At 40.9% G+C, this 19,800-nt stretch overlaps 1 protein-coding gene across 3 annotated transcripts; it reads right to left on the reverse strand.

Annotated features, from left to right (window-relative positions):
* Window positions 1-3,455: 3,455 nt before the first annotated feature.
* On the reverse strand, window positions 3,456-18,638 carry si:dkey-96f10.1 (6-phosphofructo-2-kinase/fructose-2,6-bisphosphatase). Of its 3 annotated transcripts, none has more exons than XM_037773656.1 (14): window positions 18,169-18,638; window positions 12,888-13,013; window positions 10,575-10,671; window positions 10,344-10,410; window positions 9,760-9,834; window positions 8,748-8,804; window positions 8,112-8,233; window positions 7,764-7,971; window positions 7,268-7,414; window positions 6,132-6,236; window positions 5,404-5,533; window positions 5,140-5,202; window positions 4,915-4,979; window positions 3,456-3,910 (listed from the first exon to the last, which is right to left on the reverse strand). In XM_037773656.1, exons 1-14 carry the CDS (start codon window positions 18,251-18,253, stop codon window positions 3,851-3,853), a joined length of 1,407 nt encoding a protein of 468 aa, XP_037629584.1. In that variant the 5' UTR covers window positions 18,254-18,638; the 3' UTR covers window positions 3,456-3,850. The 3 variants fall into 3 exon arrangements, with proteins under 3 accessions (XP_037629584.1, XP_037629585.1, XP_037629583.1); XM_037773657.1 differs by lacking the exon at window positions 18,169-18,638 and adding an exon at window positions 17,481-17,959; XM_037773655.1 differs by lacking the exon at window positions 18,169-18,638 and adding an exon at window positions 14,139-14,348.
* Window positions 18,639-19,800: the final 1,162 nt, after the last annotated feature.

Here is a 19,800-nt window from a genome sequence, read left to right on the forward strand (position 1 = left end):
TTGACATTGTCTTTTGATTCATTTCTCTCACGTTGCTGTTAGACAAGTTGACGTACCTCTTTGACATCCCAGTCTCTACATATTGAAGAGCTCAGGACACACAGGCACAATTGCACATGTACATATAATCAAGAGAAGAGCAGTTTGACCAAACAGAAAGCACCAGTTTACTGGTTCGACACTAGATTTTCTACCACTGACGGTAAGAAGTGAACGACTTAGATTCTAGTTTTCCGACCGAGACACTCGTCGTCACATTGTGTGGAAAGACGTACACATTTATTTACACTGTCATGTGCTGGCATCCCTTTTTCTTTTAGATAAAGGTCCCCTGAGAAGATAGTTCTTTCTATTATTTTCTATTGCTCCCTCAGGTGACACAAATAAAGACGGGGGCCTGTAACACCGAGCGAGACGAGTAGGGCTGCACAATATATCGCTTTTTTTCATTGCAATGTCAACTTGCGTGCGATAAACACATCAGGAAAGACTGCGATATTGCACTCAGGATTTGTTTGAGTTAGTTGAGAGCATCAGTACAAAACTGCACTTTAAAATGTACCACTTTTTTTTTATTGGTGCCTTTTGTATTCAGCTCAATTTGTTCAATAAAAGAAATTGGAAATGAAATCCTTTCTTTTTTACATTCAACAATCTTGTATTTTAGCAGAATACTGCCAGCAGCATGTTTATTTTTTTATGATTTTCATCACTAAATGTCCTCACTGCAACATTACAATAACCTTTTTTATTTTCTATAATATTTTTAAGACATTTAAATTTCATCAAGCTTTGTGCATCATTGTAAATATTGATATAAAAAACTTTTTTTTTAAAAATAGGGGATTTCATAATTTTCTCTACACCCTGAAAAATGTAGACAGTAAGATGTCTTCATACACAAAAAATATATAAAATGTTATTATGACCGATATTGCAGTTCTAATGACTTTAAAGGACATATTGTGGAAATTACATTTCTGCTAATATTGCAGATAAATGTCAGCTAGCAAGGTCTGCTAGGTTAGCTTTAACTCTAAGCATCTGATATACATGAATTCAACAGTCATATTAAGTTATTATTTAAATGTTACCAAGCTGTATGGTAAGAATAAAAGATGATCTTCATCTGCTACCTTCTGTTTCCATGGAAACCAGATTTATTTGGCGTTGATTAAAACGTATGGTATTTGTTCAGTGTCGTGGAAAGGACTCAGTAGTGTGGGAGGAACATTAAGATGATAAAATCATGTAAATGATTTGTAAACAAATAAATAATTTGAATATAGTGTAAAGTAATATGCATAAGAAACAATTCCATTTGAAATAATGTCAGATTATAATTGAATTAGATCATTTTACGTATCTCAACCACAGTTGTGGGACATGAAGAAAAGTGTTTAAACCCAGAAAATGCTTCGTGCATTTAATTAAATCACATTATTTAGAACCCATTAAAATTTGGAGGGAATCCGAATCACAGGACGGACACATGCACTATTTTTCACATTCGTTAACATTGCGAGATATGGCATTTGGGCAAGTTGTGTGATCATATTGTATTATATTTAATAAATATTATTAAGAACTTTGCCTCTTTCCTGTGAAGGCATAAACTCAGAGTTATCGGAGTCGTTTGAGAACCAGCTTCATGGTACCAGTTATCCAGGATCACTCAGGTGAAGCCAGGTAACCCAAAGAGAACCAGACTGAGTGAAACTTGCTTTGTGTTACAGGCCCCCAAATCTGGACCTAAGGTCCAAGTAAACCTATTTAAAAAGAACACATTGCACCAGATCCCCTCATGTATCTTAATAAAAAATGACTGATAAAAACATGTTAAAAACATGGACGGTGCATAGAATCATCATGTGTATTTGACTCATGTGAGGCACATCAAGGTATTTTTTGGGCAGTTAAAGTGCCAAATGTCCCAAAGGATTGTGGGATGTGTGGTTTACTTTGTACACCAGTTTCATTCAGTGTTTATACCAAAGTCAACACCGTGATAACTCCACCTCCTCTCTCTTTCTCCACTGTGACAAGTAACAAAACCACATCCACCCCCCAAAAATAAATCAGTGTGATTGTATGATGTACCTCCATGTGGATGTAGAGACATGAAAATGACTCCAACTTACAGGCCAGTTCAAGTTTAAGGAATAGTTTGGAAATACACTTATTCGCTTTCTTGTCTATACAGTACTGTACATTTATTATGTTGGTTATTCTGTACACATTACATCTATTGTACGTCTGTTCGTCCAGTTTTTCACGGGGACTTTTCCCTTATTCGTATTAAGGGTGAAAGGGCAGAAGGTGTCGTATGTAGGGCTGCAACTAACGATTATTTTCATTGTCGATTAATCGATTAGTTGTTGGGTCTATAAAACGGTGAAAAATGTCGATCAGTGTTCCCCAGAGCCCAAGATGACGTCCTCAAATGTCTTGTTTTGTCCACAACTCAAAGATATTCGGTTTACTGCCACAGAGGAGTAAAGAAACCAGAAAATATTCACAATTAAGAAGCTGCAATCAATCGATTATCAAAATAGTTGGCGATTAATTTAAACTGACAACTGTGCTTTGGTGAGAAACCAACATGGCGGCCCGTTTGGAAACTCTTATATTATGAAAATAGTTCACCGAAATGCGTTTCTGAAAACATTTTATGAGAAAAATAAGCCGTGCAGTTGCTGAATCGGTCTTTATTTTAGATCGACAACGCTTAGTTTAAAAGTTTCTTGGGAGTTTCCAGAGGCGGCGAGTCGCGTCGGACGCCCCTGATTTTCCATAAAGTAGCCTTGACCTCAACTTTGTGCAAATGAGGAGCAAACAATGTGACGCCCCGTCTCTCGAATCGCTCCGCCACGCTGCCAGAATGCACTGCACGGCTGCTTACGTAGACAATGAATGGGAAGCGTGGAAAGGACGGAGGCTGTGGACACGTACCACTATCGTCACTATGACATTGCCAGACTTTGGGAAGTCACTGCGCCCGGCCAAGAAATAGTCCCGCACATATTTCCATTTTTACCCTTTTGGTTTTTGTACGAATTAAACCAACCAGATATGACACGTTAATTATTGAGCTTTAGAGGGAAGTGCTGGTACGAATATTTTTTTTACCTTTGGATGCCGTTTCCCCCTACTTCCAGTCTTTGTGCTAAGCTAAGCTAACATCTCCTCGCTTCGTATTTACCGTGTTGATCTTCTCATCTAAAGTCACTCAAGAAAGCGAATAAGTGTATTTCTCAAAAAATATCAAACTATTCCCTAAAGTCTCATTTAGCATCGTCACTGAAAACTTCCTCTTTGCACCACTGTGACTACCATCAGAAAACACAAATAACACAGCTGCTTACCAGTCGTCTGGATTCTCTATGACGTACCTCTGCGAATGTGGAGACAAGATAACGTGATGGCTCAGAATGACTCGCCAGTTTCAAGTTAAGAACTGGCTGAATGATTTAAAGTCGGTTAATGCTTCAGTACCAGTAGTGAAGAGGAAACAGAATGACGGGATGAAAGGAGGAAGAGACAAAGACATGCAGGTGACTACGTTGGAGAATATCCATAACAGTGTTGAGCAGTAGCAGTTCATTTTTCACAGTAAAGGAAGCCTCTTCTTCATATCACGGACATCTGGCCTGAGCCTGCATTATAAAGTGCATTTACAATGGAAATAGGCTGCCATAGGAGAAATGTCTCATTTTCATTATATCACAATGATTTTCCATTTCACAACACGATAAAACGATGAACACTATGATTATCTTAAATTAAAAGAAAGGCCACTTTCCATGAGGCTGGATGGAAATGAGACCAGCTCCCTGTTCTGTTGCGTCCTCTAGATGTGGTCTGGGACCGTCTCTAATGCCTCCGCCGGCTCTCGGTCCACGTCCACGTTCTGAGAAAGAGACAGACAAAATACTTTCAGAGGCTCTAGCAGGTTCAGCTATAGAGCGAAAGTGAAAGTACTGATGTGTCATACTAGCTTGATGATGATGTTAGTCCCCATAGTAGAAATTTCATTGTAGTGAGACCACTTTTCTTAAAGTCGACCTCACTGTATAAAATGACCTGTGGTGACCTCTAGGATAATCACAGCCTCATGAAACTTTACAGCCACAAACTACAGACCTAGAGCATTCAGAGGATGGATGGCTTTCATAGGTAGATTGACAATAAAAGGGTTTCTGAGCAGTTTACACAACGGAGGTGCTCGCCATCCAATCGCCGAAAAATGCAATTCTTGCAGAAATCTCCAAATGTCAAACGTTTTTGATCCCAAATCAAAGCATGGCTTTTTCTATGGTGTTCCTTTTGTATTTTGGAGGGATTATTCATCTTTGATTTTATATTTTATATTGATTTTATCAATTGATGAGCATAATAGAGCATGGGAATGGTCATCATATACTTCTATCATAATGTTCTAAGCCCTTATACACTCTCGCAATTCATTTTAACTAATTAATTAATGTTTATTTCTGATTTATGACTAGAACAATTTGACACACAGCGCTGAGCAGCATCTCAAATTAATCTTCAGGTTCCCAGCTTTCAGATGATGTACACCACTTCTATGTGACATCTACTGTTGACCTGCTATCTCCCCCTAAAGAGCCCCTGTACCCCCCTAAAAAATGACAAAAACGGTTCTATTGTGGGTCTCGGAGGGTTAATTATTACGTCCACCCACAGCAACATTAAAGGGATAGTTCAACTATCTAGTATTTGGAGTAGAGCAAAAAAATATTCATATCTCAGAAAACTACCTGCCCCTCTCTACATGTTTGTGAATAAATGATAATAAATAAGTAAGTAAGTAAGTAAGTAAGTGAGTGAGTGAGTGAGTGAGTGAGTAAGTAAGTAAGTAAATAAATAAGTAAGTAAGTAAGTATTAATTACCACTGGTTTGTCTCTGTGTGTGTTGACAGCTTCAATGTTGAGGAAGACAGACTCCACTTTACAACCTGAGAGGAAAAAGACAAACAGCAGCATGAATGAGTCTGATGCAGATGTGAAGTTTTTCATGGTGCTAAAGGAAAGATGAAGAGCAGTAGAAACCCAACAGGAGACAAGTAGAGCAGCTGTGAATGTGTGAGAGGATGAATGTTGAACAGAGAGACTGACCGTAGGCGACCGGGGTGAGTTTCAGGACGGTGTGGAGAGGACACTTCAGGTAGGGCAGCTCATCTGACACACAGGGACAAAGAAAAGTCAGATTTAAACGATATAGATGTGATTTGCCCTATCACATATATAATGTAGTGTAGAAAACATATTTAACTGTCGGCCCTCTGGTTGATAATTATGGAGGTTAGCATTGAAATGTTGGGATGTGTAAAACGGTGAGACCTGAGTTGTGTTATTGTAAATAAATTTAGTTTCTCTCACGAGAAGTCTTGTCCAGGAAGTAGGCGAGCAGACATCTCATAACAGCCTGGTGACAGATGACCAGAACGTTCTCCTGCCTCTCCAGCTCCATGATGACGGGCTCCAGACGCTGGACCAGGTCCTCGTACGACTGGTGAACACACACACAGAGACAGAGAGATAGACATGTTTAACTGTCCAACTCTACTGTGGCTCCACATTACAAACAAACACACAGTGAAAACAGGAAAATCCCCTCCTCTCTATTACTGTCTCACAATCAGCTTTCATCTACACTTTCATTTGTTAGTACTTATTTTATTATAATATATATATATTTTATTATAATATATGTATATAAATAATTATATATATATATATATCAAATTATATATGTTATGTATTTCCTTTAAAAAAGAACATCTTTTTGTTTCTACTTTTAATCATAAACAACTCACTTCTGTATAAAGTGGCTGGAAAAACAAAAAAAAACAAAGATTCTTTGGTCCAATGTTTTGTCTCATCTTGTTGGACAAAGTTTAGAGAGAAGAAATAAGTCTCACTTGATGATGAAGCCAGAGAGAAACCTGAAGGCTTCATCAGTTTGTTCATTTTATCATCAGGACGTCTAAGTCAGGTGAATACTGTAGACGCAGTCCAAATCTTTTAGAGTTTAAAACACACACAAACATACACATACTGGGAAATAAAATGAGGAAAACAGGCTGGTTTTCTTTTTATTCACTCACTTCTCCTTTAGGGTAGCGGTAGCGATACTTGTCTTGGTCCCTCAGTGCAAACTCCTCTGGGTAATGCTCCTGAATCTCCTCATAGGTCATGTCCTCACAAACCCCCTGAGATGGAAAACACAGAAAAAAAACCTCTTAGGCTGTCTTTTCATACGGACTTAGGAAAAGACAACCGTGATATTGAGAGAATCTGACTGCAGCTTTACTATAGGCGCTGTAATGATGATAGGACGGCGGCGGATGTTAGTGACATGGGTCTGCCGTGATGAAACTACAAAGTTCTGATGAGAGACTACAAAAGACGCAGCTTCCCCCGTATCTTCGTTCTGCTGTAACACACCACATCAACATATAATAAAGGATTATCTGACCTAACGAAAAATATTACTTCATTACCAAGCTTGGAACTGAAATAAAAAAGGAATAACTTACAGGATACCCCAAAAAGTTCATACGATAAATATTGAGTTATTTTTTGGAGTTGTGGTGAAGGAGTAGAAACATTAAATGTAGATTTCTTCCTGCTCCTTTTTGGACGTAACATTTATTTATGTTGATTAGTTGTTTGCTATATGTTTACTGTTTATTTTATTTGTTATTGTTGTTTTGTTTTTACATATTTGTTACATGTTGTACATAAATAAATAAATAGAAATAAAGTGAAACAAAATGGTTGTCACTGTCCACTCATATTTATCAACAACAATCCCAACTAGTATATGACTGTCTGAAAATAATATGCAACATAAGCGTTTGTTTTCATGAACGGCAGAATGGTGCATCGCTTTAAAAGTTGCGGCCGCAATGAATTGTGGGATGTTATTATCTCCTTTCCTTTGGTAAAGGATGGTCCAGTGTATCCTATGCTAAAGGAGATAATAGATGAAGCATTGAAGCTCCTTTCCTTAACATTTACAAACAGCTCTTATCATGGCTGCTACCGAGAGTTAGGAACCTTCCTAAGAGAAAAAGACCGCAGCATATATCTCTCTTTCTCATCCTCTGATACACAAACAAGCAGGAAACAGAGTTTATAAATATTTGTGAAATTAAACAAACTATGATGAGTAGAGTTCATGTAGAAGGTCATGCCGAGGTCATCATACAGTATGAAAACGCTGCTAACACACACTCACAGCGTCTATCTCATTGAGGGCCTTCCACTGCTCATAGGGGACTCCCAGAGCCTCGGCGGTCTGGATGGTCCTCTTCATGTGACTCGTCCACACCTTCAGGTCACTGATGCACTGCCCACGCATGTACGCCCCCAGAGCACTGGCAAACTGATGGACACACAGAGAGGACATGGGAATATAAACAGGATGTATATGTAGGGGCTTTGGAAAAGGAAAAGTGGGACTGACTACACCTTTGTAAAAGGTACAAAATGGTTTAGTCCGCCCCTCAGCACTGGGATTCATCTCTAAACGCAGCCACAGCTATGAGCCGAGTGACTGCTGATGCTGCCTGGAGCACCAACGACGTACACTAGTCATGTTGTTCGTGGACCTCGCGGTAAAGACAGTTCAACTTTGGAGTGATATTTAGCCCCTTTTCCAGAAAGACAGCATGACATGTTTGGTATCAACGGATTCATCGCAATCTCAATGTCAGAGAGCAGACAGTCCTAACCTTTGCCCCACGAGGCGACAGCCCAGAGTCTCCCCCGATGCGACCCACGAGGTTGAGCTCGCTCTCTCCGTGGCGACACAGGTAGATGGATCTCGGGGTGACGTGGATGTTCATGAGGTAGTAGACAATCCTGCTCTGAATGTGGTCCTGGACCCGGTTCACCAGGTACCTGCTGCCCACGTTGAAGATCTTGATGTAAGACAAGTTCCTGCGTAAAGACGAGAAGAGGGTTTTGTTATGATACGTAATAAGTCTGGTGCTATTCTAGATTTGACTTATTGTCGTCTTATTGAAACGACCAAATGACCATGGAACACTGGGCTGGTTACATATTGCAGATGCCATCACCTGTCCGTGTTGTCATCCAGAGGGATGTAGGTTAACTTGTAACATTCGATCCTCTTCAGGAAGTCAGCCACAGCCTCCTCTTTGTCACAGTCCACATAGTCGGGACTGCTCAGCTTCACTTCCTGTTTAGAGACACAGAGAGAGAGACATAAAACTACAGTGCCAGCCTCCTCTAGTGTCCGACATTAGGGGACACAACATCATTTTCGGATTCATATTCTAATCATTTCTCACTTCCATCTCACAGTAACTTTAACTGAACCAAGCAGCTGTAATGAGCTTAGTGTGAAAGTGAACTGAAAACAGGAAATAAAGGGGAAACGAAAGTAAAAGATTGATAGCAGCAGGAGAGTCATTCTCCATATGTGCAAAGCATCTTGTTTTGGAACAAATGTCACACCAGATTTGAGCCAAGACACACGTGACCTGGCAGCATCTGACTGGTGCTCCGAACACGGTGGGCTCGGCTCAGCTCAGTTTGTTCCACCAGCAACAAACCAGAAACACACTGGGCCTCGGCTCCGAGCAGCTCTTGGCTCATAGCAACGGCTCTCACAGTGATGCCGGAACCACAACTTCCTGTTCTAACACACACACCACACTCACACACATACACACACACTATATTTCACTTACTTTAATATTCGCAGCGATGATTCCCGGATCATCACATATTGACTCCACAAAGAAAACCTGGACACGTGGAGAAAGAAAGAGAGAAGTTTACATTTTTTAAGTTTCCATTTGTTGGTTTTATTTTGATAATATTTTTATTTAAGAAAGAGAACATTATTCACAGATATTTAACATAGAGCAATTTCACTTTCTCCCCCCCCCCCCCCCCCCCCACTGCCTACACAAAATAACGTATAATAACATATCTACTCAGGGAATGATGGTTCACAATTAAGTAGTAAGATAAAAAAAAAAAATGTAAAAAAAAAGAATAAAATAAATAAAAAATTAAAAAAGCCAACAAACACAAAATTTATAAAATAAGACATACATACAGATTAATTAATTTATGATTCTTGTACATATACATGCTTTGAAATATAAACAAATTTAAAAAAAAAATCAATATAGTATCACAAAACATAAAATCGCGATATTCGATTTTTCTGATATTTTCTTACACCCCTAATTTACCATCAGTTATTACACGGCTGTGTTGAATACTCGATTCTGATTGGTAAATCACGGAGTTCTGTATTTTCTGTATAATAGACTGTTGCTATGTATAACAGACCGTTGCTATGGGCGCAGCTCTGATGTCGGACTCTGGCGGACTGTTTTTGTTTCAAAATATTGATTTTCTTCAGTAAGTAGCCGTGTAATAAGCAGGACAATGTACAGCCAGCGTGTCATTCTTGTGATAGAATCCCCTTCAGGGCGATGAGAGACCAGCACCGCCCATGTCGGGGATTCTTTCACAACAATGACCGGCTCGCTGTACATTATCCCTTACTTATTAACACTACATTCTAGTGTGTAGAGCGTTAATCATGACGATTAAAATCACAGTGCCTGGCTAATTTTGGGGAAGCGTCTTAAGCCTTTCGAAAAAATAAAATACTAAAGGGTCCCATGTTGTAGGGAATTTATAGGTTTCCATTTGTAACGGAGCAAAAAATAAACAAGAACAAACCTTGTAACCGTTTTCCTTGGCGAAGCGGAGGATGACCTCTCTGCGCTCCAGGGTGGTGTTAGTGGCATCAAAAACCTGACACAGACAGATGAGATTAGTCACAGATTGTTTTTGGACTCATTAATAAGAGTACCAGAGACTTTAGGACTTCAAAAAGGGTTTATAAGTCAAGTAAACGACTCACTAAGTAAGTCCAAATGTGACAAACTAAATACTTGTAGAGAGAGATATACAACTACTGCATGTGTGACAGAAAAAAAAAGTCTTAATGTACATTTTTTTAGCATTGACTCTGAGAACTCATGAACGCAAGTTGAGTAACCTTCCCCTGATACAAGCGAAGCGTCTTATTGCTAGACATTGGGAAAGTGTTTGTGGTCCATCTTTGAACCTTTTAGTGGATTTAACGTTACATTGACGCTGTTCGCTTGCCCTCGCAGCTTATTTAGCGTTTGCCGATTACAACGTTCTCCCTCAATACTGGAACAGTTTCAGAAATTGTTGTCCTCATTAGTCATGGAAAAATCCAGGATAAAAAACACCAAACTTACTCTTTAAGGATTACAAGGTTAGATTGGACTCACCACGACCTGCCCCTGCTCTCTGGTGAAGTAGTCACACACATCTTTCAGGGCAGCGATGGCACAGGCCCTGTGCACGGAAATAGAAAAAACAACAACATTAATAATGCAATATTCCAAAACCACAGTCCGATCTGGACACTTTCATACCTATTTAATGGATTTATATTCTAAGGAGATGTGCTAAGTCACAGATTGTTGGCGGTAACATCGGGTGAAGCTGAAGGTTCGTACTTGCGTATCTTCATGGCTTCTGTGTTGTCGGGTCTAAAGAACTCAAAGCTGTTGTAGATGCGGGTGGCATCTCTTCTGTACTGGCCCACGTTGAACACTGTGAAACAAAGGAAGAGATCAAATGAAGGCCAGAAAGTTTCTGCTGACATCAGAGGACTGAAGAAATAACGATAACGACCTCAAAGCTCCTCGCCACAACAAATCCACCTTGTTTATACTGGTGCGAAACACCGTGGCGCAGGCCAAGAGCATGTGTGGTTCGTTGGAGTATTCTCCTAAACGCCAGGGGGCGTACTAACTAAATATTCAGTGAGGAAGCAAGAAGTCAACAAGTGTTACCGAAAGAACGCCACAGACCAAACATGCAATTCCTCAATACCGGGGAGGAATTTTAATTAACCGTAAACTCATATCAAATATTCATGGACATACTTTATCGACTTTATACAATCCCTGTAAAGAAAGGAGTCAAATATTTGGAACAAAATAATTATTTCTAAGATCTCCTGTTTTTAAAGCATTTAAAAAACAAATTGGCCATCTTTCTAAAATCCTGAGACATATTAATAGTAAAAATGAATTCATAATTTTAATTTCTAATCAATTTTAATCATTGACTTCAGACACAAGACTGGAAACAAAGTTAGTGTCATACACGGCGAAGATGTTCAGATTGTGGAGTCATATAAATACCTTGGAACTGTGTTGGGTTGTAAACTTCAGAGTCCATCGTCAAACGAGGTCAACAGAGAATCTACTTGTTGAGGACGCTGAACCCTTTTAATGTCAGCGAGAGGATCTTAACTATATTTTATTGTTCTTTCATCGAAAGTCTTCTAACCTTTTCTTTTATTTGTTGGTTCAGTGGCTTAACCATTACGGACAAAAACAGCCTGTTACGCATTGTTAAGGTTTGCTCCAAGATTACTGGAGTCCCACAAAGAGACTTGTGTTCCCTCTGGAAGAATCAGGTGGTACAGAAGGCTAAATATTAATATAATATTATCAGCCAACCACTTCATGTTCTGTCTCCTGAGTTCTCATTGATGCCTTCAGGCTGCCGTTATCAGGCACCTCTGAGGAGAACTAACCTCAGTTAACCTTACTCCAACTCTTTTATTCCTTCTGCTATCAGGTTATTAAACGCAGACAGTAGTCATTTCATGTGAGATTTTTATTGACAGTTCCCTTACATGATAACCATGTAACAATGTCTATTTATTATCCATTTGTTTTCTCTTGTTATCTATTTTATGGCTATTTATTATATTTTATTAACTTATCTGCTGTCCTTTACCAACCTCTGTTTATCAGTTTTACTGACCTGTGATTGACATAACATTTTGGATGTCTGTCTGAATGTTGTCTGTGTGTGTTTGTGATGGGGTAAGCTGTGAATTGAATTGCCCTTCTTGGGATCAATTAATTTGTCTGAATCTGAATTTAAGTTATTTCTTGGACTGTCAATCGATTAAAATATTTAATCGCGATTAATTCGCAAATTAATCGCACATCGTTTATCTGTTCAAAATGTACCTTAAAGGGAGATTTATCAAGTATTTAATACTCTTACCAACATAGGATTGGGCAAATATGATGCTTTATGCAAATGTATGTATATATTTGTTACTGGAAGAGGTCAAGGGACCCCTTTGAAAATAGCCATGACAGTTTTTCTGCGCCAAAATTTTGCGTAGGTTTGAAGCGTTATTTAGCCTCCTTCGCAACAAGCTAGTATGACATGGTATGGTTGGTACCAATAGATTTATTAGGTTTTTCTAATTTCATATAATACCAATGTCTTCACTCTAGCTTTAAAACTGCGGGCGCCTAGTTACAAAACTCCGGAGGTGTGCAACCAAGCGTCGCTTTACGCAAAATATACAATGACGTCATTTTTGGCTCGGCAATCCTCCGGCCGGCGACACTACGGCGAGTATAAACCTAGCTTTACCTTTAAATGTTTTTATTGGGTTTTCAAACATTTACACATTATACAGTATAATAAAAAATCAGGGCTGTCAAAGTTAACGCGATAATAATGCAAATTTGCTTTAACGCCACTAATTTCTTTAACTCAACTTGTGATTTTTAGGTTGTACCGGGCTTTTTGTACCGGCTCAGTTTTAAAGTTAGAGTGAAGATACTGGTATCATATGAGACTAGAAAACCTAAGGAATGCATTGGTACCAACCATGTTGTACTAGCTTATCGCGATGGAGGCTAAATAACGCTCTAATACAATCTCCATTCTTTAGGAATGAATGAATGGTTTATGGTAGTGACTGAGTGTTAGTTTCTGTCATGTGATACCTTTAGTCGTGACTCCGATCCAGTTCAGGTATCTGGTGAGCTTCTTAGAGATGTAGGTCTTCCCTCTCGCCGGGAGCCCCACCATCACGATCATGGTGGGGGAGTTGGTGAACTGGGGCACCGATGCTGAAACACACAAACACACACAGACTGAATGTTAAAAACACCTGCGCTGCACTCGAAGACATGTTGATTTCCACTGAGGTTTATGTAGAAGTTCAACACCGATGGTTGAAGATCGATAAGCTGCTGCATGTAAAGTGAATTAGAAGTTGTGTTGTAAGACATCAGGACTGAGTCACACAGGAGGAGTCTGATAACTGACATTCTGGTAAGTACAGTAAACAGTCAGTGTCAACAAACAAGTAGAACAAACCAGAGATTTGCATATAAGAAACATTTCCAGGGTTGACTATCAAGGTGAAAAAAACCCATTTCTGAACATTTAGACCAGTCCGGCTCACACGATGACAAAACTACTTTTCATTTTGGTGGCGTTGGCCAGTTTACTGACACAATAACTAGGTTTAGAAGCAGGAATGAAGTGTTTTGGGTGAGTTACTACTTTTTTTCAGACATGCAATAGAGTTGTGATGTCCCTTCAAACAGCTGTCATGATTGCACGTACAATTTGAGAAATTTAAGACTGTTTGAGAAAAACTGAATGAGGACGTCATCTTGGGCTTTTGGGAAACACTGATCAACATTTTTCACCATTTTAAAAACCAAACAACTAAACGATTAATCGAAAAAAATAATTAACAGATTAATCAGCGATGAAAACAACTGTTAGCTGCAGCCCAATAACTTCTCCCCCCCCCCCTCACACTGTTAATCGATAAACAAAGTAATTGTTAGTTGAAGCGATGTCATGTTACATCATCTGGCACAAGAAAGAATTACATTTAATTATGTGACCGTGCTGGAGATGGTCACATTAAGTTGAAGAAAAAAGAGAGTGTACACTTGGTCTGATGGTGAACTTTTGGGGTGAACGTCCCTCCGGTCTGTCCCAGAGAGGGACGCCGTGCTCTGCTCGACAGCAAAACACTAAACTAACAGTTGCTCTGAAACCGTCTGACACCTCCTTCAAAACACAAGTAGCAACTCGTCTGGCTGAAGCGAGACGAAAACAAAGACAGACAGTGAAGTAGTTTGTCAGGTATTGTGTGTGTGTGTATGTGTGTGTGTGTGTGTGTGTGTGTGTGTGTATTTGTATGTGTCCGGTAGTGTGTAAGCACGTGTACTCACAGCCTCTGCGTTGGCTCAGCCGGCTTTCCATCCATGGACCCCAGGTCTTCTTCAGAGGGTTTTGAGTGAGTGTTTTTTTTGTCTGTGACATGGCTTCAACAGGCCACTGAGTGTGTGTATAAACCCTCTGTACTGTGTGTGTGAGAGTGTAAGTGTGAGTGTTTGACAGAAGGACGAGGTAAAAGAGGAGCTCTCCAGGTGAGCGGACAGATTTTGAACTTTCTCACACGGTGTCAGCAGTGGGAGGAGTTTGAGTCATTTGTCAGTCAGCACACCTGATGGAGCGTCTCCGATTGGTCGGATGAGGTCGTCCACCAATCACCAAGAGCAGCTGCTACACTTTGCCCCCCCCCCCCTCCGGCACATACAGGAAGAGACAGACCAGAAACAACCACGCTGGGCAGCTTCTTTGTGATCTTGCCAGATGACATCAAATAGAGTTGTCATAATGTGTGTGTGTGTGTGTGGATATTTACTGTGAGAGTTCTTGTTGGTTCTTGCATGTTTGGAGCAGGGTTATTATACTCAACTAAAACAAAAGTAAATAGTAAAAAATATTATTAGTAATCTGAAACTAAATAAAATGTATATCCTTAAAGAAAAACTAAACTGAAATGATATTTCCTGGTTAAAAAAACTAATTCTATTGATTTTCACTGTGAAAACAGTTATATAATACAGTTATAATGGAGGGGGCTTTCTAAACTCTGACAGAATGACCCTGCTTATGTCACAGTGATGTCACCGGGGTTATCTCTCGGCCTGGGCTTTGTTTGCCCTTTGCACATCACCCATTTAGACATGTGATTGCAGGGTAAACACAAGTGTAATTAACAGGACTGTCAATCGATTATAATAGTTAATTGTGATTAATTCCAAATTATTCACACATTTTTTTTATCTGTTCAAAATGTACCTTAAAGGGAGATTTCTTCAAGTATTTAATACTCTTATCAACATGGGAGTGGACAAATATGCTGCTTTATTCAAATTTATGTATGTATTTATTTCTGGAAATCAATTAACAACACAAAACAATGATCAATATTGTTCAGAAACCCTCACAGGTACTGCATTTAGCATTAAAACAATATGCTCAAATCATAACATGGTAAACTGCAGCCCAACAGGCAACAACAGCTGTCAGTCTGTCAGTGTGCTGACTTGACTATGACTTGCCCCAAACTGCATGTGATTATCATAAAGTGGGCATGTCTGTAAAGGGGAGACTCGTGGGTACCCAAAGAACACATTTTCATTCCCTTATCTTGAGGTCAGAGGTAAAGGGACCCCTTTGAAAATGGTCATGTCAGTTTTTTCTTCGCCAAAATTTAGCGCAAGTTTGGAGCGTTATTTAATCTCCTTGCCGACAAGCTAATATGACATGGTTGGTACCAATGAATTCCTCAAGTTTACTAGTTTCATATAATACTAATATCTTCCCCATGGGCGCCGGAAGTAGGGTGGCCAAGAGGTAATAAAGCATATAAACACAGAGGTGTAAACAGGAATGTAGTATGTAATAAGTAAGGGATAATGTACAGCGACCCAGTCACTATTGTGAAAGAGACCACGACAGGGCGATACTGCATCCCGATGCTCTCTTATCCCCCTGAAGGGGGTTATTTCACAACAATGACCCGCTGGCTGTACATTATCCCGCTTATTACACGGCTACTTACTGAAGAAATCAATAATTTGACACAAAAACGGTCCACTAGAGTCCGACATCAGAACTGCGCCCATAGCAACGGTCTGTTATACATAGCAACGGTCTGTTATAACAGACTGTAGAACGCTGTCATTGACCAATCAGAATCGATTATTCAACACAGCCCTGTAATAAATATCGCTATATATATACACAGAGCGGTAAACAGGAATGTAGTATGTATGTATATATATACATACATATATACATATATATCTATATATATCTATATAGATATATATATCTATATACATACATATACATATATATATAGATATATATATCTATATAGATATACATATACATATACATACATATACATATATATCTATATCTATATCTATATATAGATATATATAATCACCCCTCACCCTTGTGGGGTGGTATCTGTGTCTTCCTCAAGCTCGGGTCCTCTACCAGATGCCTGGGAGTTTGAGGGTTCTGCGCAGTATCTTAGCTGTTCCTAGGACTGAGCTCTTCTGGACGGCAGCTTCAGATGTCGTTCCTGGAATCTGCTGGAGCCACTCTCCCAGTTTGGGGGTCACAACCCTGAGTGCTCCGACTACCACGGGACCACGTCGGCTTTGACCTTCCACATGTGTTCCAGCTGTTCTTTCAACCCTTGATACTTCTCAACCTTTTCATGTTCCTTCTTCCTGATTTTGCAGTCAGCTGGTATCGCCACATCTATCACCAAGGCCCTCTTCTGCTGTTTGTCAACCACCACTATGTCCGGCTGGTTAGCCAGCAGCCGCTTGTCAGTCTGGAATCTGAAGTCACACAGGACCTTAGCCCTGTTTTTCTAAACCACCTTCGGTGGTACGTCCTATTGGGATTTCAGACATCCTGGTCTGATGTACTATGGTAGATCCTGGCTTCTATGGCCCTTGTGCTTAGGGCCTGTTCTTGTGCTGCCATGATTAGTGCTTCTGTGCTGTCTGTCAGTCCAGTGTTTTCCAGCCATTGGTAGGTCTTCTTGATATCAGCCACTTCCTCTATCTGACGGTGGTACATGCCATTAAAGGGGCTTGTCCTTCCATGTTGTCTGCTCCTCTTCCTCTTCACTATCGTCAGGTTTCTGCTGTCTGAGGTATTCACTTAGCAGTTCATCTGGGGCCATCTTCTTGATGTACTCCTGGATTTTCGATGTTTCATCCTGGACAGTGGCTCTGACGCTCGCCAGTCCTCGGCCTCCCTCTTTCCGCTTAGTGTTTAGCCTTAGGTGCTGGACTTGGGATGAAACCTTCCATGCATATACAGTATATATATATATATATATATATAGAGGACCCGAGCTTGAGGAAGACAGAATCACACCCCACGAGGGTGAGAGGGATTTTTCTTTTCTTTTTTTTATATTTATATATACACAGAGTTGTAACAGTTTGTAAAACAGTGTGTGGGGGCTATATAAAGGTAAATACTTAATGAATAGTACTTCTTCACCACTGATGTCACCACACATGACGAGGAGTTCACATTTTTACCACGAAAAATGTTTTAATACTGAGTCATCATGCAGAGCTGCATGCAAAGGGTGTGTGTGTGACAGAGAGAGAGAGAGAGAGAGAGAGAGAGAGAGAGAGGTTAATCATCTGTCTCCTCTTGAAGCTGTTAAACTCAAACCTCACCTGTGCTCTCGCACCGCACGCGCCGCCGCACGCTCCTCTTGGCCTCCATTTGTCTCTCCAGGCAGCAGAGAGGCTCAGGGGACACGTGGGTCTCTCCTCGTCACTCTCTCTCTCTCTCTCTCTCTCCCAAAATAACCAGCTGGCTCCCCCGCCGAGCAGCCATGCTCTCTCTCTCTCCCTCTCTCTCTCTCTGCGGTCTACTTCCTGACTGACTGACCTGGCGGAGGAGGACATACCCAACACCTCCGAGACGCACCACGTCCTGCTGCACGCTGCTGCTGCAGGAGGAGGACTGTCTGTCTCTGCAACAGGACACGCTGTCCTCTCCTCCATATGTCCCCAAACCCTCCCAGGCTGCAGCAGCAGGAAGCAGGAACCCTCTCCTCTCCTCTCCGGGCGTTACATAATGACGCAGCAGAGCAGAGCAGAGCGCGTGTGAACTGAATGATCTGATGAATTGTTTTTCTTTGCATCCCACCACGCGCTCCTCGATCTGCTCTCTAATCAATGGGAGTGATCAACAAGAGTTTGCGTCACGGAGTCGCGCACGCGCACATAGTCCATCTCTCACGCTGCTGCACAAATGAATGAAATAAAGAGGAAGTGTGCGCGAGTGGTTTGCATTACATAATCCAGTCAGTCAGCTGTGTCTGTTTGTACGTGTGTGTATGTGTGTGACGTCACTCACCGTGTGGCCGCTGGAACCGGAGGAGCCCCTTCCTCGCGCCCCCCTGCGGCTCGGTACCGTCTTGCGTAATCGCCGCTTCGTTCATCCTCCAAATGTGTCTTCCTGGTGGAGTGCGTGTAGCATGGACAGCCTGTCTCTCTGCTGTGTGATGGTGATTGTCGCTGCAGACTAACTTCCAGCTCGTTCAGTCAGTAGTCGCTACAATGTTGCTTCTCGCGTCCTCCGGTTTAGAATGTTGCTTCTCGTTTAGAATGTTGCTTCTCGTTTAGAATGTTGATTCTCGTTTAGAATGTTGATTCTCGTTCTCCGGTTTGTTGCTCTCCTCCGGTTTAGTATTCCTCCGGTCTCACACACACACACACACACCGTCTGCGGCAGGAGAACTAGTCCTTGGTTTTAACCCCTCGGTACCTACTCTACCCTCCTTCCTGTATGACAACAACTAGTCCAACTAGTCTCTGTACTAATAGATGTTCCCATCATGCGCCACGCCTCTCCTCTCTGTCCTCTGAGGCTCTTCCTACCTCGATCACTGATGCTCCGCGTGTCTGTGTCCCATTATAGTGTAGTTCATTAGTTGGATACCGTTTAGGGATGCAATGACATTGTTACTGCAACATTTAAAGGGGCACTCCAGGAATTTCAAAAAATAAAGGTAACTTAAAGGGACTGTTTGTAACTTTCAGAAATGCTTGTTAACAGCGACACCTGTGGCCGTTAAGTCAACGAAAGTCAGCGTCGGGCTCGCGCTTGTGCTCGCTCTACATAGACATGAACGAGCATCACTCAAAACAGTGAGGCGACACAAGTCAGCTAAAACCACAATATCGCTCTATATTTCACCGCTGATCCTAGTGTTGGCTTTTCCTGCTTCAACCTCCGGGCTGAAGCAGGAAAAGCGGGTCGGTGCCGGGGCTGAAGCAGGTAGAGAAACGTTATCGTAATCTAGCCAGTGACGGGAGACTTTGACCAACCAAAGGTCATTTCAGAGAGAGAGAGAGCGTTCCTATTGGCTGTGCTCCGGCTGGTGGGCGGTGCTTGGTATTTCCTCATGTGGTCTCAACATGGCCGCTGGGGTCACAAACTTTCTCATTTCACAGCTAAACAGTACACTACCAGGTGTTTCTGAAAACATTTGAGGAGAGAAATAGACATTAACGTAACATAATATTGATTCATATTTGATCAGCGCTGCCTAGTTTGACCTAGTTTGCGAGTGATTGACAGCTGCCCAGAGACGGCAGACTCCAGATCAGCTCTGACTGAGTGGCCCATTTTGTAATTATGCAATGCTATATTATTGGATTAATTTAGTAAAAGTATAAAGTAGCAGAAAACAAAAATACTCAGTAAAGTACAAGTATCTCAAAAATGTAATTAAGTACAGTACTTGACTTAATTACTTTCCACCACTGAGTGTAACACACACACGCAGGTACCTACAGGGTAATAGATTTAGGTGTGTGTTTCCTGCTTCACTGCATTCCTTCTTCATCACACACTACCTCGCTGTCACACTTATACTGTATGTCTTAAAAACAGTGGTGGGAAGTAAGTGCATCAACATCTAGTACAATCTTAAGGTACTTGTACTGGATCCTGAAACCCCATCCCTTACCTTAAACTGAACTT

The sequence above is a fragment of the Sebastes umbrosus genome, chromosome 6 (assembly GCF_015220745.1).
Source record: "Sebastes umbrosus isolate fSebUmb1 chromosome 6, fSebUmb1.pri, whole genome shotgun sequence".
NCBI classification, from domain to species: domain Eukaryota; kingdom Metazoa; phylum Chordata; class Actinopteri; order Perciformes; family Sebastidae; genus Sebastes; species Sebastes umbrosus.

What these genes read in the sequence shown, in the direction of transcription:
- si:dkey-96f10.1 (XM_037773655.1), bottom strand. Translation starts at nt 14,229, where the DNA reads ATGTCACAGACAAAAAAAACACTCACTCAAAACCCTCTGAAGAAGACC. An exon ending in GATCGGAGTCACGACTAAAG is followed by an intron (nt 10,672 to 12,887) that starts GTATCACATGAC and finishes TTTGTTTCACAG; the next exon opens with TGTTCAACGTGGGCCAGTAC. An exon ending in GAAGCCATGAAGATACGCAA is followed by an intron (nt 10,411 to 10,574) that starts GTACGAACCTTC and finishes TTCCGTGCACAG; the next exon opens with GGCCTGTGCCATCGCTGCCC.